The sequence below is a fragment of the Furipterus horrens genome, unplaced genomic scaffold (assembly GCF_987537825.1).
Source record: "Furipterus horrens unplaced genomic scaffold, mFurHor1.1.pri manual_scaffold_1, whole genome shotgun sequence".
NCBI classification, from domain to species: Eukaryota; Metazoa; Chordata; class Mammalia; order Chiroptera; family Furipteridae; genus Furipterus; species Furipterus horrens.
This window is the reverse complement of record NW_028327171.1, coordinates 33,547,206-33,575,003: the sequence shown is the minus strand read 5'-3', so window position 1 is coordinate 33,575,003 and position 27,798 is coordinate 33,547,206. Positions and strand designations below refer to the sequence as shown.

Genomic DNA, 27,798 nt, shown 5'->3' with positions numbered 1-27,798 from the left:
TGGCTTGAAACAATTTATTGGCATTAAAAGTTTTTATTTTGAATTTAATCCACAATCTATACAATTTATTTACAAGGCATGAAAATGGAAAACAGCACAAAATACAATTGAGGTATAAGCTAAGAGCACAGTATGTCATGTTTCAATAAATATAATTCAAAATTTGTAAACTAACCAGATAGATGAGTCTTGTTGTATAGTAAAACCATATAAAATATTTATTTCACGTGAGGTAGAGGACAGTTTTGTGTCATGTAATACAACCAACCACAGCAATTTTAACCATAAAACTGTACATCATTGGCAAAATTTCATATTGAATTATGGTTGACGTAATCAACTATTTGTTTCAACAAATGCAGAACAAGTATTTCATTTACTGCCTTCAGATTAAAAATTCAGAAATAATTTAGGACTACTCTGTTGGCTTAAAATTATCAGGATAAACAAATATTTCTAACAGGATGGTTAATAGCAAGTATATTTTATTTCTCCCAAACTGTAATTTCCCACAAGGTGTCCTAGATTTAGCAATTAGTAGGACTTTTTTTTACTAGAACTACTTTAAGTATGCTGTGCTTTATTTTCAAGTGAGGTATGTATATTGAAGAAAATCATAAGTTTATTTTACATTCAACTAATACACTACTTTGTTTTCTGGGCTTAATTTTTAAATTTCAGTTTTTACATTTGATCGCTTTCTAATTCAAAAACAGTAGCGCTATATGAGACATTTAATTCTATTACTAAAAAACAAACAAAAACAAAAAACAAAAAAGCAGGCCCCAATTGCACTATGTAATTTAAAGCCATTTAAAAAGGTTTTTAAAAACTGTCCTTTTAAAACAAGATACCATACAGGATACCTATATAAATTTTTCCAATAATGGAAATGCTTAAGTATTCTATACTAGAAAAAAATTAAGCTGTTTAAATAATTCAATCCCACTAATGTGTCCCTTATTGCTGATAGCTTTAATAAAAACTATTAACAAGTAGTTCCAAGCACAGAAACAGATGTACAGTATGAGCACTAGTCATTATATTAATTTTTAATGTCCTGTCGTGCAGATTAAATGCATAAAAGCAAATAAAAATGAGAATTCTTCCCTAATCAAAACAAGTCTTTTCATTGAGAAAATTCCAGAAGCTGATTAAAAACCTTCAGCACCAGCTTTACAATTAATTTTAGAGAAATACCTTGAGCATGTTTCATATTACTCGTTTATTATTTTACTTTCCTTCAGAGTCCACAGATGTGCAAACAAATTGGTTGTTCTGTCGTGACTTCTAATAAATGAATAATCTGCAAATATTGTACTCAGTGTATTTTACCTATTTAGTAACTGGTTTGTAATTCAGTATGTACAAATGACTTTATATTCCACCTAGTAATATATTAAATATGCTATAAAATTAGTTCAAGAAGCATAAAACATCCTAATTCTCATTGACACAGAAATTCAAGCAAAAGAATATGCTTACAAAACTAAAGCACAAGCCAGACTTACATTGTTGGTCAAATCCTTTCATAGTGTTATAATTTGTAAAATCAAGGTGGTTTCGAGCTTCCTCAATGACAGCAGATTTTACATTTACTACCTTTATAGATTTGGTACCTTTTCCTCAGAAAGTTTAGAGTACAGAAACTGTCAACACCCAAATTAAACATCACCTATCACCCAGCATTCTTCTAAAGATGCTCTAGCACTTTGATAGGCTGTTCCTTTAATGCAGTTTTAAAGTAAATATTTTCATATTTTTCCTAAAAAGAGTATTATAAAATCTGCGGAAAAATCTGCTTGCCTAATGAATAGCACACAAAAGCAACACCAAAACAAACTTTAAGATAGCAATCAACACACAAAATGAGCATGCAAAGAATAGAAGTTTATATGGATAAGATAATTTAGCAGAGGCCACTTTTTAAAGTATTACAAAATCACCGTAATTTCAAGCTATGTGGTGCAGTTTAACTTAAAATTACTTTTCACTAGAATAGGTAGAATATTTACAATTGAATAAAAAAACTATTTTCAAGGAAATTAGACAGAAATCTATGGCAACATCAATGTTATCTTTGGGAAAATGAAAACTACACAATTTCATGTGACAAGTTTTCATTATGTGAAAGAATATTAAAAATATTTCATTCAATTCTAAATTAAGAGTTTGATAATTTAAAGGTGTTTCAGCACTGCTTAGAATTTTAAAGTAACATATTTCAAAGATTAAGCAATTTATTTTAGAAATTTTGGGTTGAAACTTAAGCAAGTTTATCTAAGTAACATGAGTAGAAAGATTTCAAGTGAATTAGAAAAATAAACGAAATTATAGGGGCTTAAATTTGTCTCCCAAAAAGCTTAGCTGTGAGACAACTAATTCACAACTAAAATGAAACTGTATCATAGAATATCTTTGTGACTTTTCTTTCTCCGGATCTAAGTAAAGGTATATCATTTTAAAAATTGTTTCTGTAGGTCATTTTTTTAACATCTGTTTCTCCTTGAGGAGATTCCAAAGATCAACAAATTAAATCGCAGGTTTAATACAGTAAAATTTAAATGGTAAGCAGAAAATATACATTTAGATCACATTCTAGTGAAAAACCTATACTTTGAGAATTACATAAATTCTTTTAGGATACATTAGTACCATCAAGCAAAACATCAAAATAACTGGATAGATGATAACCTACTGATTTTTGAAGTTCTATACCATTAGAGTACCTATCATCTATTCTGGGAATAGTATATTATAACGCTAGCCGATTTATTTTAAAAATAGATTTAGCTCTCAAGTAATTGTATTCAGTACCTTAGGCAAGAACATGAGAACATAAAATTCATGGGAAAATGATGTCAATTGTAGCTTCAGGAAACTTCCTCTAAAAAAATGCATACTAAAAATTTTACCTAATACCTTTTAAGTCAAGAATTAACTAATATAAAATTTGCAATTAAAGAATGACACCTTTCTATGCAAAAAAAAAAAGCGCAGATGTTGCCCCTCTCCCAAACTATGGGATTCCTGTCTTTTAAAAATTATCTAAAAATCTTTTAGTAGCAGATGACTAAACTTCCCTATATTAATCTATCATAAACTTTTATCAGTTGACTGTAAATTCTTGATTTTGATATTAAGTAGTAATTGAAATGGTCCATTTGTGCAAATTTTGATAAGACTTAACTTATTTAAACATAGGAAAGTCTACAATAACCTTCAAGGAGTTTAATATTTTACAACTTAAAGGAAAACAAACTCATCAAACAAAACAAACCCATTATATAAATTTCAGTAAGCCCCATAACTACATATAAAAACTGTACAGGAAGATTATGGATTGTATAAAAACTGATGTACATCAATGGTATCAGTTTTTCTCAAGAACAGTAACATTTCAACACCACTATTAACAACATAAACAAAAGTTCAAAAATTTTTACATTTTATTCCCTCTCCTGAAGTTGCTGCATTACAAAAAAAATCTAAATATAACCACATTTAAACAACAACAACAACAAAAAAAAAACAATTACAACTGCCTCTTCCATTTAGCAGCAGGATTATAACAAAGCATATTATTCTTCCCCTTTATGTCCATGGGGTGTGCCATAACCTCATCAGTGAAATTCCTCTTTTGACAAATGTCTCTCAGGAAACATTAAAAGTGAACTGAAGGAAATTCATTCCACAATAATAATGGGTACAGTTTATCAGAAAAGAGACTGTTAATGAAAACAAGGGAAATTCATCTCCTTGAATATCTCTATATATTTGAAATATGATGCCACCATTGTATCTAAAATGGAGTTTGAAATATGGATAACAAAATCACAACTATTTTCCATCACACAATGCAGCTTTTAAAAAGTATACAACTGTTAAATTTGCATTAGAAATATAGGCAGATTATCTAATAGTTGAAACCGGAAAGTATTGTTAACTAAACTGTTTGGGAAAAAAATACCAAGAAACACACATTTCATTCATTTGGAAATGTAAAAATTTATGTACTAATATATAATCTCTTCACTTTCTCTGATCTACAAATGGACAGAATGCCTAGTTATCTTCATGCAGATAAGCTGCTCAGAATTCAACTAGCAAAGCAAACAAACAAAAATAAATTCTGTCAGGAACATACAGACGAACCTCTGTGAAGGTTTCTATATTTTAGCAGTCTTTGATTTCAAAATTTGTAGCTTTAACTCTTTTATCATCATTTCTAACTTCTGTCTTGCCTCCCGTTCCTGTCTGAGTTCATCTTGGAGTTCTTGCCTGTCTGCCTCGGCATGGTCCAATCTCTGTCTTAGTTCTGCCAACTGTGTGATTTAAAAGAGTGTGTTAGTTTCCATTCAGTTTTGTGTTTCCATTTAATCCTCACATCATGCTAGATTTACCTTCAAATTTCTCTTTATAAAATGAATCATTTCACGCATATACAATCCCTTAAATATCTACTACTACTGATCTGATTTTGGCTTGACATTAAATGAGGGAAAGAACAAAGGGTCAAGAGAACTAATCACCTAGCGTATTCTCATTATGCCCTGCACTTGAGCATACCTCTCTCCTCATCACAGCCTGCTCACCTTAAGGGTTAGTGGTTCATCTTCCCTAAGTTGTGAACTACTACTCATTTTCGCTCCAGTGCTTTTGAACACAGTGGGCAACAATTTGTTTGTTAATTTACTTATCTGAAAGCCAATATACTATATTAAAGTAATACAACACTTGATATTCACCTAGAAATTAGCAATCTGGGCAACTTAACTACAGAAGCTCAATAAAAGTTTCAAGTAATAAAGCAATCAAAATCAAAGTCATCTTGGTTGACAGAAACATAAAGTTGTGTTTAACAGAATTATGCATTTTGAAATCTAGCCTAATGAAATAAGCTTGAAAAAATTAATTTATTTAATACAGGAGGTAATACATTCAATTTCCACACTGAAAGGAAAACATTATAAAAACTGAGTAATTCTTACCTGTGCCGCATATTCAGCCTCTTTGTCTTTTTCTAAATTTGAGTCACAGGTGCATCTTTGCTTCATTACCTGATCTAATTTTTTCTCCAAGTCTTTCTGTTCAACACAAAATTCTTCCATTCTTTGAGCATGTTCATTCTGCAAAGATTCAAGCTCTTTCTGTAAATTTTGCTGTTCTTCAGTGAGTTCCTTCATTGCTTTTGAACTACTCAACATTTCAACTTCCTGTAATATTAAGAATCACAATACAATTTATACTTCAGTTCTATCATATTAAAAAATTTCAATTCAGGAAAAAATACTACATAAAATATCTAAAATTCAGCTGTCACAGCAACTCTATGTAGAGGTAATTATCTTGACAAGCTTTTCTCTAAACATGTAAAAGTATATTAACCCTGACCACGCAGCTCAGTTGGTTAAGAGCGTTATCCCAGTATGCCACAGTTGCGGGTCTGATCTCCGGTCAAGGCACAAACAAGAATCAATCAATGAATGCACAGATGGGTGGAACAACAAGTCAATGTTTCTTTCTGTCTTTCTCTAAAATCAATTTTTTTAAGTATATTAAAATTGCTCATGGGTGTAAAACTCTGAATAATCTTAAATAAATTTGCAACAACTCATCTTGACTTTTCTTAAGAATATGCGAAAGTATCTTTTCATAATGGGATATTAGATAACAATTTTACCATCTCAAGTTGTTGCTTCTTCTGCAAAATTGAGTTCAATTTTTCCTGTTGTTTGACGTAAGTTCTCATTACTTCTTCCATGATTTTTCCCTTATCATCCTCACAAATGACATCTTTGACCAGAAGTGAAGATGAAGCTGCAGCATCATGGTCAATTCCCTCCTTGGTTGTATCTCTGATTAAGTTGCAAGTGGTAGACTCAGGTTTCTTTTTACTTACAGAATTATTTGAGATTGATGGATCTTTAAGAGGCAAAAATAAAGTAGCAGTATGAATATCACTCTGTTAAAAATCTAGAACAATTCATAAATGAAATTAAGAAACTTCCATTTACAAATGAAATTTTAAAATAATAAAATACTTAGGAATAAATTTAACAAAAATAGTATGCAACCTGAACAACAAAAATTAAAAACCACTGAAATTAAATGGAAAGGAATCCCATGTTCATGGGTTAAAAGATTTGATATCGTGAAGATGGTGTCATGTACTGAATGTTAGTGACTCCTACCCCCCTTTCATGTTGAAATCCTAACTCCTGATGTGATGGTATTAGGCGGTTGGGGCCTTTGGGAGGTAATTAGGTCATAAGGGCACAGCCTCCATGATGTGGTTTCTGCCGTCATATAAGAGATTCCAGAGAGCTCTCCGATCCTTCCCACCACATGAGGACCCAGTGAGAAAATGGCTATCTATGAACCAGGAAGCAGGACCTTGCCAGACACCAAATCTGATCTCTCAACCTTAAGACTTCCCAGCCTCCAGAACTGTGAAAAATAAATGTCTGTGGTATAAGTCACCCAGTCTATAGTAGTTTTGTTATAGCAGCCCAAACGGACCAAGATAGCTGGTAATACTCACCAAATTAATCTACTTTTTCAATGCAATACCTATCAAAATCCCATCTGGCTTTGTAGCAGAAATTGACAAGCTGATTCTAAAATTCATATGGAAATGCAAGGAATCAAAAAAAAAAAGAGAGAGAAAAAATCTTTAAAAAAAGTTGGGGACTCACAATCCCCAATTTCAAAGCTTATTACAGAGCTATCGAAATCAAGATTATGAAAGAAGCCACACAACAAAAGGCCACATATTGTACCATCCTCTGTATATGTAATGTTCAGGATAGGCAAATCCATAAAGACAAAAAATACATTAGTGGTTGACAGAGGCTCGAGAAAGGGGAGAATGGAGAGTAACTGCTAATGGATTAAGGCTTCTTTTGGGCGATGAAAATGTTTTGAAATTAAATAGTTGTGATCATTGTACAACTTTGTGAATTTGCTAAAAACAACTGAATTTTACATGATAAAAGTGTAAATGTTAAGGTAAATGAATTATATTTCAATATTTTTAAGTCACTAGAATTCACTAATTTGGGAAGTAAAATATAATGCAAATAGGACATACTGATATACCAGTAATTAAGAACCATAATCAAATCCAAAGAAAACCAAATTTTAAAACTCTCAAAATTAAAGTACAGAAATGCCCCACCAAGAACCTCAATTATCTACGAAAACAGTTAAATGACTGTAGACTCTTCAACTGCTCCCATAAAGCTGAAATACTTGTCACACTTCCTTAAGCTCTATGCAAAGCTCTGCTGCTACATGGAGGGATACACAGGCAGCATTTGAGCATTTGTCTGGCCCACAGTATTATAAAAGGCACTGTAACTAGGCAGCTTTTTTTTTCAGCTGTCCAGCCAGCATTCTGCATTTGTGCCATCTGCCTGGCTCCCACAGCTATGAGTTTTCAATTTCAACCATTCCTTATTCCATGACTAAGTTTCCCTGGGTCCTACACATAACTACTCTTACATATACTTCCTAGCATTGTAAATTAAATGGTTTCTCAGTTCACAGCAAATTAGAAAGAAAAATAAGGAACTTCTGAAGAAATCTGACAGCAAAGGCAGGAAGGGGGCGGCAGGGATAATCAGACAAAAATCAGTTGCGGTATGAAGCCATGCAGCCTATACATCTACCTCATTAGCCTCTATAGCAATCACCATTCTAGAAAAGTATAGCAATCAAGGTTCTAAGTAGTCACTCAACATTTTTTTACAATCAAAGCTTCAATTATCTGAAAAATTACCTTAAGTAAAAATCCTCTTTGGAAATGCTACATGTATTTATTAGATATTTGATTTTAAATATCTAATACTTTTTAAACACTAATTTTAAATACTTACCTAAACGGTTACATAATTCTCTGTTTGTTTTTAAATCCATTTTCTCCTGTTCTTCCAGTGAGACGTCTGGATAAGACACTGTTTTCTGATGTTTCCCACTACTGTGAGGCTTCTCTGACTGTCTTGGTATGGATCTACTTGCCTCTGTCTTTGTGACCTCTTTAGATTGGGATACAGCAGAAGTGAGTGACACATTCGGGGCAACCACTTTATCACACATGTATAAGTAGTAGCTGAAAACAAAGAAAGGCAAAATAAGACACACATTACACACATTACATTTAGATAAAAAGTAAAATGGGTTATTTTTACTATTTCTATGGTTAAACAATTTTTTTTTTTACCAAAACAGACAACATAACTCAGAAAATAAGGGTCCTGGAAAAGAATTCTTTAAAAAAGTCAGTATTTTAGACAGTAAAAGCAAAACCATGAGGGATTTTTTATTTTGCAAAAAGTAATTTCTAAGCACTAAAAGGACACTCACAAGAAAATAATATCAGTTTCTTCTCCTTCCCTGAGAACTAAAAGCATGAAGCACTTTTACAGAGCTGTTTAACAGCCCTAAGTAGAGGTAAGGTTTACACCAGAAAGAAAACACTATATGCTTCTTTGAAGGACTGTTTTCTTGCCCATCACCCCTCTAAAGCAACAAATCCTTGCTCTTTGTTACGGTGAAGCCAACTCAGTCCCACATTGCATGGTTATGGCCTGTTTCACCATAGGCCCAATGAGGAGCTCGTAGAGCCCTTCCTTCTTAAATAGCTCAAGGAGAGAACAGGAATTCAGAATGCTGCCCAGCTCTGGGCAGCCCTCCTTGTATCAAACCCCACAGAACAATCTTCCTAGAATACTTTAGTAATGCCTATTGTGCAAAACTATGATCAAAGGGCTATCTACCAATTTTGTTTGAAGGTTACATAAAATTGTTCAGTAGATCACCTGAGAGACTCATGGAACAGATATGAGCTGGATATTTAAGTACCATATTATTAACTGTAATCTGTATAACCTTTAGCCAAAAGATGCAATCATTTAACTGACATGATACTTTATCCCATAAACTCTAAATAATCTCTTCTTACATCTTTTCTCTGTATAGGATACATCTATTTTGTTCCTTTTTACCAATTATATGAATTCTGAGGATGAAAACTCAGTATTCTGCTAAGAAAACTGACAAGTTTAATATTGTCCAAAGACTTACTTCAAATGAAGTTAAAATGTAAGAATTGTACAAATGTAAATAAGACTGAGATTTTTCATCACCATGCTTGGTCAGAATATATATTTACAGCAGCAGATAAAACTTTAGGACTGAAGCCCCGGCCATGAAGCACAGTTGGTTAGAGCATCGTCCTAATACACCAAGGCTGCAGGTTTGATTCCCAGTCAGGGCACATACAAGAATCAACCAATGAATGCATAAATAAGTGAAACAACAAATCAATGTCTGTCTGTCTCTTTCTCCTTCCTTCTCTCAATAAACAAATTTTTTAAAAAAAAAACAAAACTTTAAGAATGAATAGAATATAATCTAAGGTACATTTTTATCAAAACTATGAAAAGTTTACTTTGAAGGGTGTTGTTACTATGACAGTTTCTAAGTTTCAAAAAGATTTCTTTTTAAAATATCAAAGTTGCACATAAAGCTTTTGAAGAGTTGGTTTACCTCTTGAAAGAAAGCAAGGAAATTAAATGAAAACTTTCATTTTTATTTCAGGGAAAAAATGAAATTACCTATTTCTAGGGAAAAAAAGCACAGGAACACAAGAAGACAATATTTTAAATGTTCAACACAATTTATGATTCATTTTGCTGGTTAACAAGAAAGCTTAAAGCTAAATAATGAATTCCCAAGGCCATAGTATTAACATATAGATGCTGATTGAATGAATGAATAAATGAACAAATGACTAAACTAATGAGACGATACCCACTCACCTAGGGTGTAAAAATGCATGCGTCTGAGAAACATGGTCACTTTCCTGCTTTATAACAGGATACCATGACGGTAATTCCACTCCCGATGGTGGATCTATCTGTAGAAAAACGTAGAAGGAAAAAAGTTTATTGAAAGAAGATGGGATGGTTAAAGTTTTAATGTATCAACTTGACAGGGCCATAGGATGTCTCTGGAGAACCCTGAGAAAAAAGATTACCTTAAGAGTCATCTTCTAATAAGGCAATCTTTCCTTAAAGTACTATGTCTGGTCACTTGAAACTCAAAAAGACAGCTACGTGAACTATCCCATCACAAAACCAGTTTCATGTTAACAGTGATTACCAGAAATGATTTCATCCCATTTCATACTTATGAAATCTATTTTAAAAATCCATTTTAAATAATACTCTGCAAATGTACAGCATTGGTAAGTCCTGATTCTTCTTCATTCTGCTACAACCAGCTAGAAATATAACCCATTCATACAGTATTTGTTAGCATATAGATAACATTCTATAGCTATAAATACCCTGCCAAACTAAGTGTGAAACCACCTTGTCTGCTAACACTTATCAGTAAACCATATTTCCTCATAAACTGTACCAGTCAATCAGGGGAAAGAAGGTAACTGTCTACTTATTGAACATCTACCTGATAAGAATTTTATACATCCCGCTTAATTCTGACAAACACATCCTTAAGCAGATAGCATTATCTCTATTTTACTAGTTAGAAAGCTGAGGTTCAGAAACTGAGAAAGAAAAGAATACCCATGTTACTAACTTCTCTCTTATTTTGGTTTGCTTTATTTATACTTTGTCCCCCTCCCTACATACACACATATTTCATATTATGGTAATTACCCTGCTCTTCTGGGAAAAGGGTACCTTAAAAGGGGGCAAGACTCACTAATGGAGGAGGAAAAAGGAGTTTAAAGAAGGCCTGGTACAGGTGAGCAACAGAGATCGGAGGTTAACAGACAAACCTAGCGGAGTGAGGGAGAAGGGAATTGGGGATGAGACAAAGGAAGGATGAGATAACAAGAAGAGCTGGATATTCTGACCCTGCCTCCGAGAGGCCCCATTCCCTCTGCAATCAGCTAAGGTGTGTGGAGAGTGACCTCCTCATTGGATGATGTATGGACACTGCACCCGGGGGATAGCCACTAAATACCAAGAATTAGGAAAACTGTTTTGCCTAATGTCCTAATATTTCAGTTCAGAACTAAGAAACTAAGTAAAATGGAATGGAAACATCTTCAGATTCTAAGGACTTGTGATTAAAGCAAAACCAAATTCATAAAGTGTCCATGGTTTGATTAGGAAGATACTGCTATTGGAAGAAATCAATGAGGAGGAAACTCATCAGGAAAGGAAAGGCCTGACAAGTAATCCACTGCCCCAACACAGTGGGCTGAAAACAGAAAGGAAACAGCTTTTGGAGCACACATCATACAAACAACCTGACCAATTAAGAGATGATTTAAGGATAACAATTAAAAGCCAAAAATAAAAATATGGTAATTTGTACTAATAGGTCAACATTTTTGTTAAGAATTACTTGGCAAGAATTTTAAAAGACTAACAATATCATAAGATCATAGGGAAAAGAATGACATTTTAAAAGGGTTTAAGAGTTACATATTCATTGAGTACCTCTAGACTCTATATGAGAATAGAATTTTTTTTAAACCCTACATTCCTGATCAAATATTCTAAAACAGTATAGAATCTGAGACAAAATCAACTGCTTATTTTAATAAAGTAAAGCAATCACTCATCTACATAGTTTCTCAGCCTAAAGCTTAGTTCTACCAGTAAATTAGAAAGGGAACTGAGTGCCAACAAGAGATACCCAGTGATAGATGCCTGGTGACAGCTGACAGTATAAAGAGAGGTGAATTAGAGGACACAAACATAAAAAAAACTATTCAAAAAGCAAGACAATTTGAGGGCTTTACTGTAGGCGAATGACCTAACAGATCTCAACTGTCATCATCACAACAGAGTATAGCAACTGATGTTTAACAAGTCCTGAGTCAACACGACAGTTAAATTATATTCTATATTACACTATGTATAAATAGTATACCAAATACATATCTAACATACTATATACCACATAGAAAGATTGAAAACTATTTGATATTTTAGAATTCATGGAAAAAGTAAGTTTTGAAAAACACGGTTAGTGCTGGAAAAAGTAGCTTCATTATCTAGAAAATTCACTTAGGAAAAACATCTGTCACCCCAACACTATGCTCAAAGAGGTGTTAATTAGCACGAATAAGCTCATGCTAACAAAGCAATGAAATATAAGCTTGAATTAAATGAGAATTTTTATAGAAGTCACTTGTTAAATTCATTTAGAAAATTTAAAAACCTCCACTTTAAATTCATTTTATATTTGAAACAATCCTGTATGTATTGCTCGAGAAATCAACTGTTACTACATTTTTTAAATTAAAATTACTAAAATTGTTTTACATATACAAAAGATTTTCCTATTATTAATAGCTGGAACCTCAAATATTTTTTAAAAGATTTTATTTATATACTTTTAGACAGAGGGGAAGGGAGGGAGAAAGAGAGGGGGAGAAACTCCAAGGTGAGAGAGAAACATTGATAGGTTGCCTCTCATATGTGCCCCCAATGAGGACCAAACCCACCACCCAGGCATGTGCCCTGGCCAGGAATTGAACTCACACCCTTAGATTTGCAGAACAACTTCCAACCAACTTAGCCACATCAGTCAGGGCTCAACTCTTCAGAAAAGCAAATTCTAAACTTCTTCAGTCAAAGATATTGACTTGAAATCTAACTCAATTTTGATTTCAAAACTCTACAGCTTGATATGTATAAGTTTTACTTTTATTCATGACCCAAACTCAGTTTACCTTTATTTCTATGATGTCCCTACACTTTAGGTGCCACGTTAAATAATTGTTAGTTCATTCATATATAGGGTGGGGCAAAAGTAGGCTTATAGTTGTTCATACAGAAAATAATACAATCAATAAATAATAATACAAGAATAAATTGTGTTTCGCATACTCGTAAACCTACTTTTGCCCTACCCTGTATTTTTAAACATTCCTCCCTCTCTGATTTGTGTCCTTTATTTGATTTCCTATTCTCACACAATCCCACTAACAAGAGTCACAGACTAGGGGTTCTAAAGAAATCTTCCTTAAAGATCACCTAATGCAGTCCCCTAGCCAATGTCGGAATTCCCTCTTCAAAATCCCTGAGAAGGGGCTATCCAATCTCTGCTTGAACAGCAGCTTGAGGTCAAGGACTGTCTTACTTTTATATTTTCAGTACCTAGCACCATGCCTGGCACGTAGTAGGGATTCAATAAATATTTGCTGAATAAATTCTGAATGACAACATAGTTCATTAACTCCCAGGGTAGCCTTTTATAAGGTTACTCTGCTATCAAGAAATTCACAAATAGTCTATCACATTCTATATCCCAGTCTATGAGGTACCAAAGAGGCCAAAGGTCTTTGGGATATATTTTTAGAGATCAGATCTAAAAATTAAACAGTATAAATCATGGGGAAATTCACAACACTAACCATAATAAAATGTTGGAAGTTAATTTTATCTAATATGCTGGGATAAGCCATAAACACATTTATAACAAATTATCTTAAGTGCATGTTAAAAATAATTAAGAAAAGCACATATTATACAACAGAACATTCACAGGCACGCCAGATTTTTTCATCTATCCTGCATTTGTTTCTACATACAAATTAGGTCTTCAAAAAAAGAACAATATAAATGGCAGAGTGGTAATGCTACTACTGATTAGGAATAAAAATTAAGATACCAAGACCAAGAGATGAGCATTTACTTCCACTTATCTTACCTTTCAGTATGAGAATTAATTTATTCTCGTTGTGTATTTAAACATTAAAATAGAATACATTACATTGCCTGGCAAAGGAGAGAAGCAGGTTATTTAGCAGCTTAAGTTAGAGCCCCAACATTTTAAAATGCTTTTATCGCCCAACTTCCCCATCATTATCTACCACAAAATGAACAGATGGCATCCTCATGAAACATATAAGAAAAATTTCAGACGCTTTACTTCATTCTAAAGGTTCTTTCTCTAGGTCATGAAACAACCAATAATATCTATGAAAGCAAATTTTAAATAATTCCAAAATGGAAGAGGTCAGCTTAAATAAGTAAAAATTAGAGAATGTTTTATGAAAGTTTCTGTACATTTCAACTTACTGTGTTATATATACATAACCCTTTGATAATCAAAATTCCTAATAAAAAAACATTGTATTTTGGTAGTGCTCATTAGTCTCACAATGAATAATTTAGAAAACTTGACTTCATTTAAAAAAAAATAATAGGCATTTTTGTCACTACTTTCTAGATACAAAAGCAATTCCACCCACTCAGGAATATTCACATATAAACATTCCAATTTGTGTTAAAAAAAAAACTTTAAAATTCCTAGACTGGACTTCCAGCCAACATGGAGGCGTAGGTAGACACGCTGCATCCCCCTCCACAACTAAGAAGGAATACAACTACCTCAAAACTGGAGACAACCAGAAGTAACAGGAAATCAAGCTGCATGGAAGTCCAACAAACAAAGATATAAAGAAATACTCATCCAGGTAAGAGGGGAGGAGAGGACGTGGTATGGAGGCAGCAGTGGTAGGAGGCGGCTGTGGCCAGCTGGCAGAAAGCGCAGTCACACATCAAAAAAAGTAGGGACACCTGGGGAGCTCTCCCAGCACCAATCCAGATTGCACACTCACTGCTTCAGTGCCAGGGAATATATAAAGCGTCATTGCTTCCAACTGTGAAAACCAGTGGGGGTTGGGGCGGAGGCAGAAACTGCCAGTCTCTCAGCAGTCTACTTGTTTAAAGGGCCCCCATGGTCCTAGAACATCCGCAGACCCATCCACTCTGGGAACTACGGCCAGGGCAACAGCTAGAGGAGCCAGTCCCATACAGAAGTGGGAGAAGTGCCTGGAAAAGGGGAGAGTGCTAGGCAGGCAGCATTGTTCCCTCTCAGACGACTCCCACACACACAGTGTCACAATGTGGTGAAACGGGTTGCTCTGTACTGACGAATACCTAAGGCTCCGCCCCTTACAACTAACAAGTGTGACAGCTCTACCTAAGACACAGAGGCAAACAAGGAGGCTGTCAAGTTGAGGACAGAGACGTATGGCCCAAAAAGGGAACATATCAAGGTTCCAGTGAGAAAGCTAAGTGACGAGGAGATAGCCAACCTAACGAATGCAGAGTTCAAAACGCTGGTGTTACAAGATGCTCACATACTTGACATTTATGCTTGAGTACGGAAACAAAGAAGGGAAGACTATGCTAAGTGAAACAAAAAAAAATCCACATGAAACTAATGGTGAAGGGAAGGAAACCAGGATTCAAATCAATGATTTGGAACGTAAGAAAGAAAAAAACAGTCAACCGGTACAGAATGAAGAAACAAGAACTGAAAAAAACGAAGAGAGGCTTAGGAACCTCTGGGACAACTTTAAATGTGTCAGCATCTGAATCACAGGGGTGCCAGAAGGAGAAGAGGAAGAGCAAGAAATTGAAAGCTTATGTGAAAAATAATGAAGGAAAACTTCCCAAATTTGGCAAAGGAAATAGACATACAAGTCCAGGAAGTACATAGAATCCCAAACAAGCTAGACCCAAAGAGGACCACACCAAGACACATCATCATTAAAATGCCAAGGGTTAAAAATGAAGAGAGAATCTTAAAAGCAGCAAGAGAAAAGAAGAGTTACCTATAAAGGCGATCCTATAAGACTATCAGCTGATATCTCAAAAGAAACTTTGCAGGCAAGAAGGGACTGGCAAGAAGTATTCAAAGTGATGAAAAGCAAGGACCAACAACCAAGATTACTCTATTCAGCTAGAATGGAAGGGCAGATAAAGTGCTTCCCAGACAAGGCAAAGCTAAAGGAGTTCATTATCACCGAGCCATTATTATATGAAATGTTAAAGGAACTTATTTAAGAAAAAGAAGATCAAAACTATGAACAGTAAAATGACAACAAACTCACAAACTATCAACAACAGAACCTAAAAATAAAAACAAAGACAAACTAAGCAAACAACCAAATAGGAACAGAATCATAAGTATGGGGATTGTTTGGAGGGTTATCAGCTGGGATAGAGAAGGGGGGAAAATGGGGAAATGATACAGGGAGATTAAGAAGCATAACTGGTAGGTACAAAACAGACAGGGATGTTAAGAATAGTATAGGAAAGAGAGAACCCAAAGAACTTATATGCTTGACCCAAGGACTTGAACTAAGTGGGGTGGGATTGCTGGAGGCTACTGGGCGGAAGGAAGCAAAGGCAAAAGAAATTGGGACAATTGTAACAGCATAATCAATAAAATATACTTAAAAATATTTCTAGAGTTATCTTCAATAATAAACTTTGCTTTTAGGTGGCACTATTTTTAATTACACTAACAGATTAATATTTATGACCTTTAATTAAACCTTATGACAAACATTGGTGACCTAGAGAAATCATGACAATGCTTCAAAATATTGAAGGGATTTCCAAAATCCCCCAAAAAATCAAAATTAATTTTTCTTAAAAATGTGGAAAAATTTTTTTGAAAATATAAAAAACCTATACATTTTGGTGTTTATGACAGTAAGCACATGAAGGACTAATAGACTGTTAAATTTAAAAGTCTATCCCCCTAATGATGTGATTACACAAGAAATAAAATGTAAGGCATGTTAAATACAAATTACAACATAAATCATTCTCAACCTTACTAAACACATGACTAAATACACAGTGAAGTAGCTACTTTTTAGGTATAAAGTGAATATACCTATTAGGGTCTTTTTACTGTGTATAATAGTAAGACATTCAAGTGGTCAATAAATGATTTCAGAAGGACACAAAAGGCACCCTACCAAACAGCTGCCAACAACTCTTACTGAAAGAAATAGAATCTTTTAGTACAGGATCAGGTTTCCTCAATACTTCCAACATGTTGTGAATGAGTGTTTCAACAACTGAAATAGGAATAGTGTTACAAAGTAGCAAATAGCTACTTAAGGGATTTTAAGGCTTAAGTCTTGTGCCTCACTTCATTGTAATTATTAGAATTTATCAACCTAATACAAAACTGAATGTGATCTAAGTACCTTCACTAACTAATCAAAGACAGATCTTCAGGAGTTATAACAATGGCTGCTGCTCCCACACACTGAAAAATCATACCACCTACCTCACAAAGCCGGTTTTAGGTTTGCAGTGTTTAAAAATGTTCAAAGAAAAAACAAAGGCTCACATTCTTATAATGTGCAACTGTTAATCTTAAATACTTCATGGAAACAAAGCCATGTCAAGTCAGTAGTACAATATCACTCCCTTTACAACTTGAAGCAAAAAAAAAAAAAAAAGAAACCTGCTTTTTAAAAAATCCCGTTAACTCCTGGGACTTTTAAAATTAAATTTTTTATAATTGAATTATATGGTACCCAATCCATTTAACACTGCAATTATCTGGAAATCTCCATTCACATATGTCTTTCACTAAAATATTAGGCAATCTCGATCTGTATAAATCTAAGGTTTTTCTCCTATTTCAGCATATATGCTTTAAAAAATATAATCTCAGATTATTTTGGCCTTCAACTAATGTAAACTGACAATAGCAAATTTAGATTAACTAACTTTACTATATGCAATGTACTCCATTTTTTATTCTATGTCATTTTTTTTTAATGCTGGTGACTCATTAAGTTGACTTCATGACCCTCCTGGCCCTTTCTCAACTGAGGTTCTCAAGAGAATTAAGCCCAAATGCCCCAACACACCCATTGTATACAATGAATTAACTTCTCTCCAAAGCATTTAGAATAGTACTATACACCATCCTTGGGTGAAATGACAAACCATCACTCAAATCATTTTCTGTAGAGCTTAATTCTCCTCTCATGGAACCCCAGATGAGAAAGGCTGCATGGGTGACACACTGCAATTTGAAAAACACTACTCTTAAGTGAACTGTCTTAAAATTGGTCCAATAATATTGCTATTTCAGCAGCCAGTCCTATAATAACACTTGTGCATTCTATACATGCTTTTGCAGATTTACAAAGCATTAGACATGTAAAGGAATAAATTCTAACAGTAATTATCACTCCATACTAAAATTGATAGTTTCTTTTTATTCATTTACTTACTTACTTATTTTGGTATCTACTTGCAATTAGACATATATTACTTTGAAAATGACACCAAAAAAAACACTATTCTAACATGAAATAAAACACCTGGTATTATTTACCAAATGGTCTTTGTAAATTTCTTAAACTCTTTTTATTCCTTGTCCTTGTAAGATAAACAAAATATGCACTTTTAATACTATCTGAAGTCTCAAAATTAATTCACTATCACAAATAAAAACAAAAGGCTACTCTGCTTAAAAACTAATCCTATTGTCCTCCTTGAAAATCACTGGTAACTTTATAAGGGAACTAAGATTTTTCATTCAGTTACCCAATCCTTTATTAAGTATCTACCACATTATATTATAGATTCAGAAAGTAGATGAATTACTGCCTTGGGGCACCTCCATTTAGTCCTTACATATATATTTCTGTGACCCACTTGTAAGTCTAGAAATCAAAATGACTTTTAATTGTATCTTTCCTATTCATTCCTCTTTCTGCCTAACATGGTGCTGTAATAATTACTTTATTTAGTGACTGCAGCAAACTACACCTTTAAAAATGTTTATAGTTTAATTATATATTCATTTTGCTTTTTGTAGTCTAATAAAATCCTTAAATTATTTGAAACCTCAATAGACCAAAATTCTGAATGTGGACAAAATACAGGTTTCAAGCCATTACTAAAGCTATTCCCAAACTAGTTTTACAAATTGAGTTCTGGCTCCACAATCACTTTCCATTCCCAGAATTCTAAAGGGATTAAAATTAACCCAATTCTTGATTACTTCCTTATTCTCCCAGTGGCATAAATTATAACGTATGCATAGCTGTGAGAACACTATTAGCTGACTACACAATGATTCAGAACTACCCTTTTTTTCTTCCTTGAAGTTTAATTTTTCAAACCAAACAAATAAATTTGTAAGATTTTTAAATCAAATCTTTTAAAAAATATTACCATTTTAAAATATTTTACCATTCGTTAATGGTAAATGAATAGATTCTGTATTTCCCAAACCACAAGGGGGCACTATTCCCAAAGCCATTCTAAAGATTTCACTGAAATGTTCTTCCTGTAACATAATTCTCATAACCAGTTTTTCATTTTCTTCTTGTACACTTCATTTTAGGAAGTGAACAAATACCCAATAGTGTAATTACTGTGTACAAACAACTATGAGTGAGACATATTTGAACTCAATATTTAGTTATCAAATGTCTTAGAAACAATCACATAATTCTAGGTAAGTCAAGATGTTTGGGAAGGAAAAAAAATTCCCGAATACATACCAGCAAATATTTCAATTAATAGTTTAAAGTACCTTCTGCATTTCTAGACTCTTAACTCTCAAAATGTTTCACATCCACTCTTTCATTCGATCAGTTATCTTTTCAACAGTTCATTCTCAAATCATGTATGTGTTTATTAAAAAGGTTAAAACATCATTTTTCCAGAAAACTCCAAATATTCTAAATTAAAATGTGAAGGTGTGTATCAAAAATGTATTCAATTTTTTTTAATGTTTTTTCACTGAGTGCCTTTGATGTGCCAGGCACTAAACTAGGTTCTGAGAAAACAGAAAAAAGATACTCTAAAATAATGAAGATAATTATTAATTTTGGAGTTAGACAAAAATATTCATACTGGTCCCTCATAAGAGCACAAATACTTCATTTGACTCTGACCTATCCTCACCTTTTCAAAATTTATGCTAATAAAATACAAACTATACTACTGATATAACAAATTATCATCAAATCTACCACAATTATTACTGGAACACACTTCGTCCCAACAGTAACTCTTTGTAGTTGCCCTAATATATTCCTTGCTTCCTAAACGAGGAAGTGTATTTACTTCCTAAACAAAAGTATAATAGCTTATAAGAGGGAGAACTTTTTTGTACCATTATTATTATCATCCAATGACCTCTGCAGAAATGAACTTAAAGGAAAACGCAAAACTAAAAATAGTGAACTATTTAATAGGCTTTAAGAGAAATATTTTTAAGTTGATATCTTTAGGTCATCTACTTGTATCACAGATGATAATCTATAAAGTTGTTTTTCCCTAAGCAGAGTAAAAACTATTATTTTTCTTACCTAATAAAATTAAGTCAAATGTTAGAAATCTAAATTTTAAGAATATATATATATATATATACTTAAATATACATATTTAAGTATTAAGTAAATATGTGTGTATATATACTTATAAGGACATACACCATCTTTAACTTAGTGAAGATTGTCAGATACGTGCTGTTAACAGTAAAGAATCACTAATAATTATCAAATTGACTATAAATGGGCTTTTCTAATGTGCTTGAAAATAATCTTCAGTAAAGATCACTCTTCCAATTTTACTTACAGATCATCAATTTGCTTAACAACCATTTCCTATAGACAGAAATGTAAGATTCAACACAATTAGAATTAAATCAGATAAATAACACCCACTGAGGATTTGGAGAAAAATAAGGAATATGATACTCTTGTACATATTTGTGCAGTTTAAAATACAATAATCACTTTTCTAACAAAAAGCACAAACCGTTCAAACGATATGAAGAGATAAACATCTTTGTAACACCATTTTGTAAAGCAACCTAGTGACCTTAGTAAGAAAGTTCAAAATATACCTTTAGTTTCCACAAAGAATATAGTCAGTTTTTCACTAAGAATAGACTTTACACCACTTATTTCTCCCATCTAAATATAGCTAGTATCTATGCAAATTAAATATAACTATTAGCTATGCAAATAGTTTGGCAATCATTACTAATATAATTTCCAACCTTAGAAATAATTTAAAGCCCTGGCTGCTGTGGCTCAGTGGATTGAGCATCAGCCTGCGAGCCAAGTGTCACTGGTTCGATTCCCAGTCAGGGCACATGACTAGGTTGCACGTCAGGTCCCCAGTTGGGGACGCAAGTGAGAGGCAACCACACAATGATGGTTCTCTCCCTCTCTTTCTCCTTTCCCCTCTAAAAATAAATAAACAAAGAAATAAATGTTTTTTAAGAAGAAGAAAAAAATAATAATTTAACAATTGCTACTTTCCAATTGCCTATTGAGTTTTAGGGTATTTTTAAATCCAAAAACAATACTTTGACTACATAAACATATAAAATTACATTAGTATTCACACTAAACAGAGTCCTTAATATTAGGTTAATATATCTGATTTTTTTTTTTTTTTTTAAGCCTGTCAACTTTTTACAATGACCATCTTCGGGGTCTAATTTGTTTGTTTGGCAACCAGTTCACAGAAGATAGTGAAAATGTTCCCTCATCAAGGACTATCTCCTTGCCCCCTTCCCAGTTAAATACCCGAGTCTATATACAAGTTAATACAAAGTTTAAGAACTATTACACAAAGCTAAGTGATTTTTTTTAAGTTGATGTTTTTCAGAATCAGTTTCTGCTACTAAATTAGCTTGGGGGGGGGGGCGGTGTTAAAATTACTTCAAGTCAGAGGACCTGCACTCAACTCCTGACTCTACCACCTACCAGTTATAGAGGCAGGAGCATGTGACACATCTGGGAGTGGTTCATCTGAGAAACTTTGTTCAACAGACCTTCAAAAAAAAAAAAAAAAAAAAAGCAAGCGCATGCACGCGCGCGCACACACACTTTTGAGGAATAAACTTGTAAAATGTGGCGTAAACTTTTGAAATGTGAAGTGGCAGGCATAACAAAACAATCACTCAAGTATGTATTACACACAAACTTCCCCAAAATCTCCTTTCTTAAGGTTTGTTTGCTGGAAATTTTAAGTTCCCTTAAACTTCATGCTTATAATCCATATACAATTGGAAACAATACCAAAACACACCAGTAGCAAATACTGCAAAAAAACAAAAACAAAAAACAAAAAATAAAAAGATGGGGGGAAAAAATCTCTTTTTCTCCAAATAAAACTGAATTCAAATCATTAAGCTCTGAGACAATAAAGGGCCATATCCAAATGAAAGATGGTTTCAATTTTAACCAAACCCTAGCACATTCAGTTTCACTTAAGTAAATTCATCTTTTTTTGAACCTTCATCATGCTTCTCAGATATTTTTCTCACGAACACAGAGTAGGAATATTAGACAAAGTACTTTATCCCAGAAATGTTTACGGCAGAGCAAGAAAGACTGGTGCATAGATATATGGCAAATGATGTGGCCAGCTATGGACTGTCAAGGTAGAGCCTCTAAATAGCTTGGAGTAAGACATCATAAATATCAAAAAGGGCATTTCACATTTTGAGTATATAGATAATCTCTAAGCAGAAGCTTCACCATGGGACTAGTCCAGCAATGTGAAGACTAGCTTGAATTCAAGCCTGCTTCAAAATGTTATAACTGCACCTGAACAATATGAACTTACCTAGCAGCCATAGGCAAGAGATTTTGAGGGCCTGCTGACCCTTTGGAAGCAGTAAGTTGCAAACTACCCCAACCTAAAAGTTTAAAATTATCTTCATGGGGCTTCAGAAGCAAATCACTTTCTCAAAACTACACTGCAACTAAATTTCCCTCAAAACCTTAGAGGCGCTATAATAAAGAACAAGACATCAAATCTTAGATTCCGGCCCAAGTTCCCATGTTGCTGTGACTAACCTTTGCATTTAATATCCTTCATTCATTTATTTTGTGAAGTAGAAAGAGCAGAAATTATTTCAAGGAATAAAACCTCATAGTGGAAAAACAAAGATTCTTCAAATGAAACATGGCCAACCTTTTGCTGTACAAATCAAATAAAATTACACATGTAAAACTGCTCAAGAACAATGCTTGCCACATCTTAAATACTTAGTATTAGCTATTATACTGGTTTTAATCAAGTAGAAAAGTATATTTAAAAATCAGACCAACAAACTGAATATTTAATAACCCAAGTTTTGTCTATTACCCCAGGCATTCAAACCCTTAGAATGAACATATTAGCCTACCAGATAATGCAATGGGTAAAATAAATTAAAAGATCTCTTTGCTGATAGGTTTTTATAACATTTAGTCTAAAATAGTATTTTATTAATTCTAGCTGTCATAATTTTTAATTATTCCTTTCTTTCAAAAAACGTATTTGGTTACTAGAATCACAAATCTTTCACTTCTATTTGTTTCCAATTAATGATCAAGCCTAGGTATCCAATTGATAAGCAATGTCAGAAATCTTAGATGTAAATTTGAAAAGCACTGTTTAAAACTCATCTCCACAGTTGTTTTGACTAGCTATTACACAATTTGCAAATAGAGAATAACACCAAAGTGTAAATTATCTTGAATCTTAGGGAAACAACAAATTTAGTCATCAAAAAACAGGGTATGTGAAAGAGAAGACATCACAGAGAAAGAAGCCCCAAATCCTCCACTCCCTGCCTGTATAATCTCAGGAAAGCCACTTGATCTCTGAGCCTCGGTCTCTTTATCTGTAAAATGGAAAAAAATCTTACTCCTCTCACTAGCCCATTTGGAAGTTCAAATGAGTACACAGGAAAGTACTTTATAGCCTAAAATGTTTGATACACACATATTACATACACCTGTATTTTTTTGCTGTTGCATGAGCAGCAACAGTTCCTTACCACACAAGTTATACTCTAAATATAAACTTTGGATCTCAAAGTAAACCATTACTGTTTCTCAAAATTGTTTTTTAAAAACTTGCCTTAGACTGAGTTCTTTTTCCATTTCTCATGCTAAACTTCTCCTTCATTTCTTCTAAAACTATCTTCAGTTTCTTTTCTTCGGGTGTCCCTAAGTATTTTTGGTTCACGTGAAGATAGCAATGCCATTTGGCTGATTCAAAGCCCCAGTGGCAAGTCCTTTTGTCAGGTGATCTGTGCGAATGCATCACAAACGTCTGGGGCGCAAACATTCCACAGCACTCCAGGCACTGAATACACGGTGCATCAGGCTGAACATAAAACTGGGGGGCAAAGAGACCCTGACACTTGCCCAAGCATTCATGTTCCACTTCAAAGGCACTGCCAGTTTCCTTTAACTGAGCCAATGAGTTTTTAGCAGGAAGTATGCTACCATTTTGAGGAAAAGTGCGTGGCCGTAATAAAGCATTACATAGTCTCTGTGCATCAGTTAACGTGATCAGCCCACAGGATGGGGCATTGAATGGAAGTATTCCCAGGACCTTTAAGATATGAAGTTGGTCTGAAGTACACCTTGAACAATAGATGTACAATTCATCACACACTGTATTTATTTGCTGGAGTGAAAATTCTCGGAGAACAGAATTTAAGACCTGGGGCAAACAGAGTCTCTTTTCTCCTCCAACCTGAAAACATGAAATAGACTCCCCTTCTAACACAGTCTGGGTGAGTTCTGTGGAGCTATCAGACGGGATGAGCAGTGGGCCAGGAAGAATCTGAGGAGATGGAAGAGGCAGAAATACAGGTGACATGCTTTCTTGGGAATAACGAGCAGAAAATGCTGCTGGTCCACCCAGAGAGCTCTGACTACTTAAATGGAATTGTGCCAAAGTATGTTTCAAACTGGGATTTAAATGTAGAGGTTCAGGCACCGAGGTACAGGTTCGCTTGACACGCTCTCCATCAGTTTCCATTGGCGCTTCATAGTCATCCAAGTGTTCCTTCTTTACTGTTGGCATCTTGTTTATCAACATTTTTCCATTTGCATTAATGTCTGTCATCATTTTTTTCACTGGAGGGCTGCCATCATCTCCCATCCCATTCATTTTTTTATTTGAGCCCTGAACCAAGGAGAAATTTGTCTGTAGATTTTCCATTGGTAAAAACTACTATGTTAAATAAGTGGGTCTGACACTCGCATTGTTATTTAGCTGCTTATTTGGAGAAGAGTAATGTATGATAACTTACCTATGGTAAGTTACAGAAAATTTAAATTTCTGAAGAGATCTCCCTAAATTACTCAATAGATTTCGCAACTCTGTTTTGGTTCTATCTATACTCTAGTTCTAAGTTTCACTGCAAATGCTATAAAATTTGCCTCCAACAATAAAGAATTTCCAGAGGCACACCTCCGAGGAAGCCTTCGTGTTTTGTTTTGTTTTTAATTCTTCAGATATATGTATTAAATAAAGTTACCAATTCTCTCAATTCAGGATTTCCAGGTTTGATGCAATGGTTTGGTTTGGTTTTAACAAGTGAAAAGTTTATGAAATTACTTGCACATAAAATCTAGACACAAACATGTCAAATTGATGCACCCAAATTTTTTGGCACCAAGACACCAAAAAAAAAAGAAAAAGTATCTTCTCTAAAAGTGATGTTGTTAGTCTGTGTTAACAAACTGAAGGCTTGTATAAATTCTCACACCAGTAAGAAAGAATAGCCTCTGACTTCACTTGAACTTCTACAATTAAAGATGATTTAAAGAAAAATTGCCCCGTTATCTTCACGGATTGCTGTTCATTCTTCTTTTAATTAATCTGGAAGAGAAGGGGGATGGGGGAGAGTTACATTTGAATTTGCTCCAAAGGCCAAAGGGTCAGTTTGAAACCAGTTTCTTAATCTTAAACTGAGTTCACTTTACCAAAGGTGACACTTGAGTGATTTCTTTAACTGTAACACCAATTAACTAGAAAAGCCTTCATTTAAATAGGAAAACAATCTGGAGAAAGGGTAAAGAGCAATAATATCCCTCAAAAGGGAGAGGGCTACTGCATCTCAGATTAGAAAGAAATTCAAACAGATCATCTCACCCAAAACTCAGTACCAGAGGCTCCTCAGTTATGCCATTTTAACTAAAATAATCCATTACTTCATCTCCTTATTAAAAAATAAACACCCAGTTTCATCCAAAAAATCAGATATGAGTTAACATATCTACCACATGTAAGGAAATTGCAATCTTAAGTGCATTAATTCATTTAGCCAGTGTATGCTATTTTTCTGGAATGATTGTAGGCAAAAATTAACTTTCCTTGACTAGGTTGGCTCATTCACCTAATGGAAGCCAAAAAGCTATGGCCATGCCTGGGAATCTCTATCCTTGAACAAGACTAATCCGGGACAAAAAGCACAAGGCAGACAGACCTCACAAAGAATGCAAATGGAGGAAGACCGAAAAAGAAAAGACTCTTCTCCCACTTCTTTTCTTAGAGATCTAAAAGAAATCCAATAGATATAAATTTTTCCCTCCCAAACTCCCAGCAATCTACCGTAAAACAGACCCGAAGGGTTAAGGACCAAGGCCACTAACCAACGTACTGACGACTGTCGGCCACCACAGGAACACCTCAGCCAACGAAAACCAAGAGAGCAGGAGGCATGACCTGGAATGGGGGAGTCCCCCAAACCCTGAAATCCTCTGCCCACGCAAAGCCACCCACCCATCTCAACCGCGAGGGGGAGGAGGAGTGGAGGACAAGGGGCCCAGAACGCCTTGCGGAGTGCAAGGGAGTAGGGGGAAATGGAGGAAAAGGAGTCCTCCACCCGCAGTCTCGGGACAACCCCAAGTGCCCTCCTAACACGACTCCACTGCGGAGGCCGCGTGGAGAACTGTGGAAATCCCCCGCGCACCGTCTCCACGGGAAGTTCTCGGGTGTCACCCCAGCACCCCTAAGGCTGTACCTACGCCCGCCCGGGGCCAGAGGGAGAGTGGTCAGCAAGCGGGTGGGGCGCCGAACCGGGATCCCCACGCCGCCGTGTGCCGACAGACCGGGTAGAGCCTGGGGCATCCCCGTGGAGCCCAGACGGACGCCGGGGGGAGGAGGCGGTGACGGGTGTCCCAGTCTCCAGGGTTCCGAAGGCTCGGGTCAAGTGTAGCGCCCTTCCCTTGCCCTTGCCCACGCCCACTGCCCGGGTCCGCCAGGCAAGATCCGATCATAGGACACCCGCTCCGTGCCCCTCTGGGCCCCGACCCTACCCAGGACTCACGCATCCGGACCCCCGACTCCGGCCTCCACGCCCCAGGGGAACTGGACCAGCTTTGTTAACTCCCCGCTACCCCCGTCGCAGCCGTTGGGCCCCTCAAGGGTCGCGCGCCCCCTGCCTCCCACCGCCTTAGCCGCGTCCCCCTCAGCGAGCCAGGACCGCACCTGTGCCTGCTGCCGCCGCTGCCGCCGCCGCCGCCGCCGCTTACCAGCTCCCTTCAGCTGTGCCGGCGCCTCTCCGAACCCCACACACATCGCTACACACAGCCCTCTGACGTCACCAAGCCCTCGGCCCGCCCACGTCACTGCGGAGACACACGGCTTCCCGCAGACGACGCCGCCGTCTCCGGCCGCCCGGGGGAGAGCGAGGGCGGCCTAGAGGGGGAGGGGAGGAGAGGGGAAAGGAGCCAGCGGCGGCACCAAACGCGCCCGCGCGCGCGCCACCGTCGCCACCGTCTTGCGCTTCCTAGTCCCTCAGGGACACGCGCGCCGTCTTCCGGCCTATTGTAGCTCTTCAGGGCTCCCCAGCCCGGTCATCGCGCGCACGCGCGGCCCTCTTACCCTTCCCCCCTGGCGCGCACCCGGCGCTCCTGGCCCCGCGCGCCGTCTGGGCGGCTGGCGCGCAGTGCTGTCTGCGGTGCGCTCAGCGCAGACAGGATGTTCCCTCCCCGCCCCACCCCCAACACCACCCTCCCTCCTTCCTTCCTCGAGTCGCCCAGCCGGCTGTCTGGGGCCGCCACCGCCCCACCCCCGCCCCACTCGCTGCTCTGAGGTGACGGGCCAGACCCGGGGGCGCCCTGGCAGTTCGGCCGCAGCACAACAGGGAGAGAGGGGGCAGGGCGGCCGAATGGTGCACTGTGCGCGACCCTAGTAGCCGGCTGGGCTGAGG

The 27,798-nt window shown here is 36.0% G+C and overlaps 1 protein-coding gene across 1 annotated transcript; it reads right to left on the bottom strand.

Moving 5' to 3' along the window:
* SKIL (SKI like proto-oncogene) lies at positions 1–27,315 on the bottom strand. Its single transcript, XM_090273800.1, has 7 exons — positions 27,119–27,315; positions 23,706–25,463; positions 9,825–9,922; positions 7,881–8,113; positions 5,684–5,925; positions 4,992–5,216; positions 1–4,325 (listed from the first exon to the last, which is right to left on the bottom strand). Exons 2-7 carry the CDS (start codon positions 24,798–24,800, stop codon positions 4,170–4,172), a joined length of 2,049 nt encoding a protein of 682 aa, XP_090129926.1. The 5' UTR covers positions 24,801–25,463; positions 27,119–27,315; the 3' UTR covers positions 1–4,169.
* Positions 27,316–27,798: the final 483 nt, after the last annotated feature.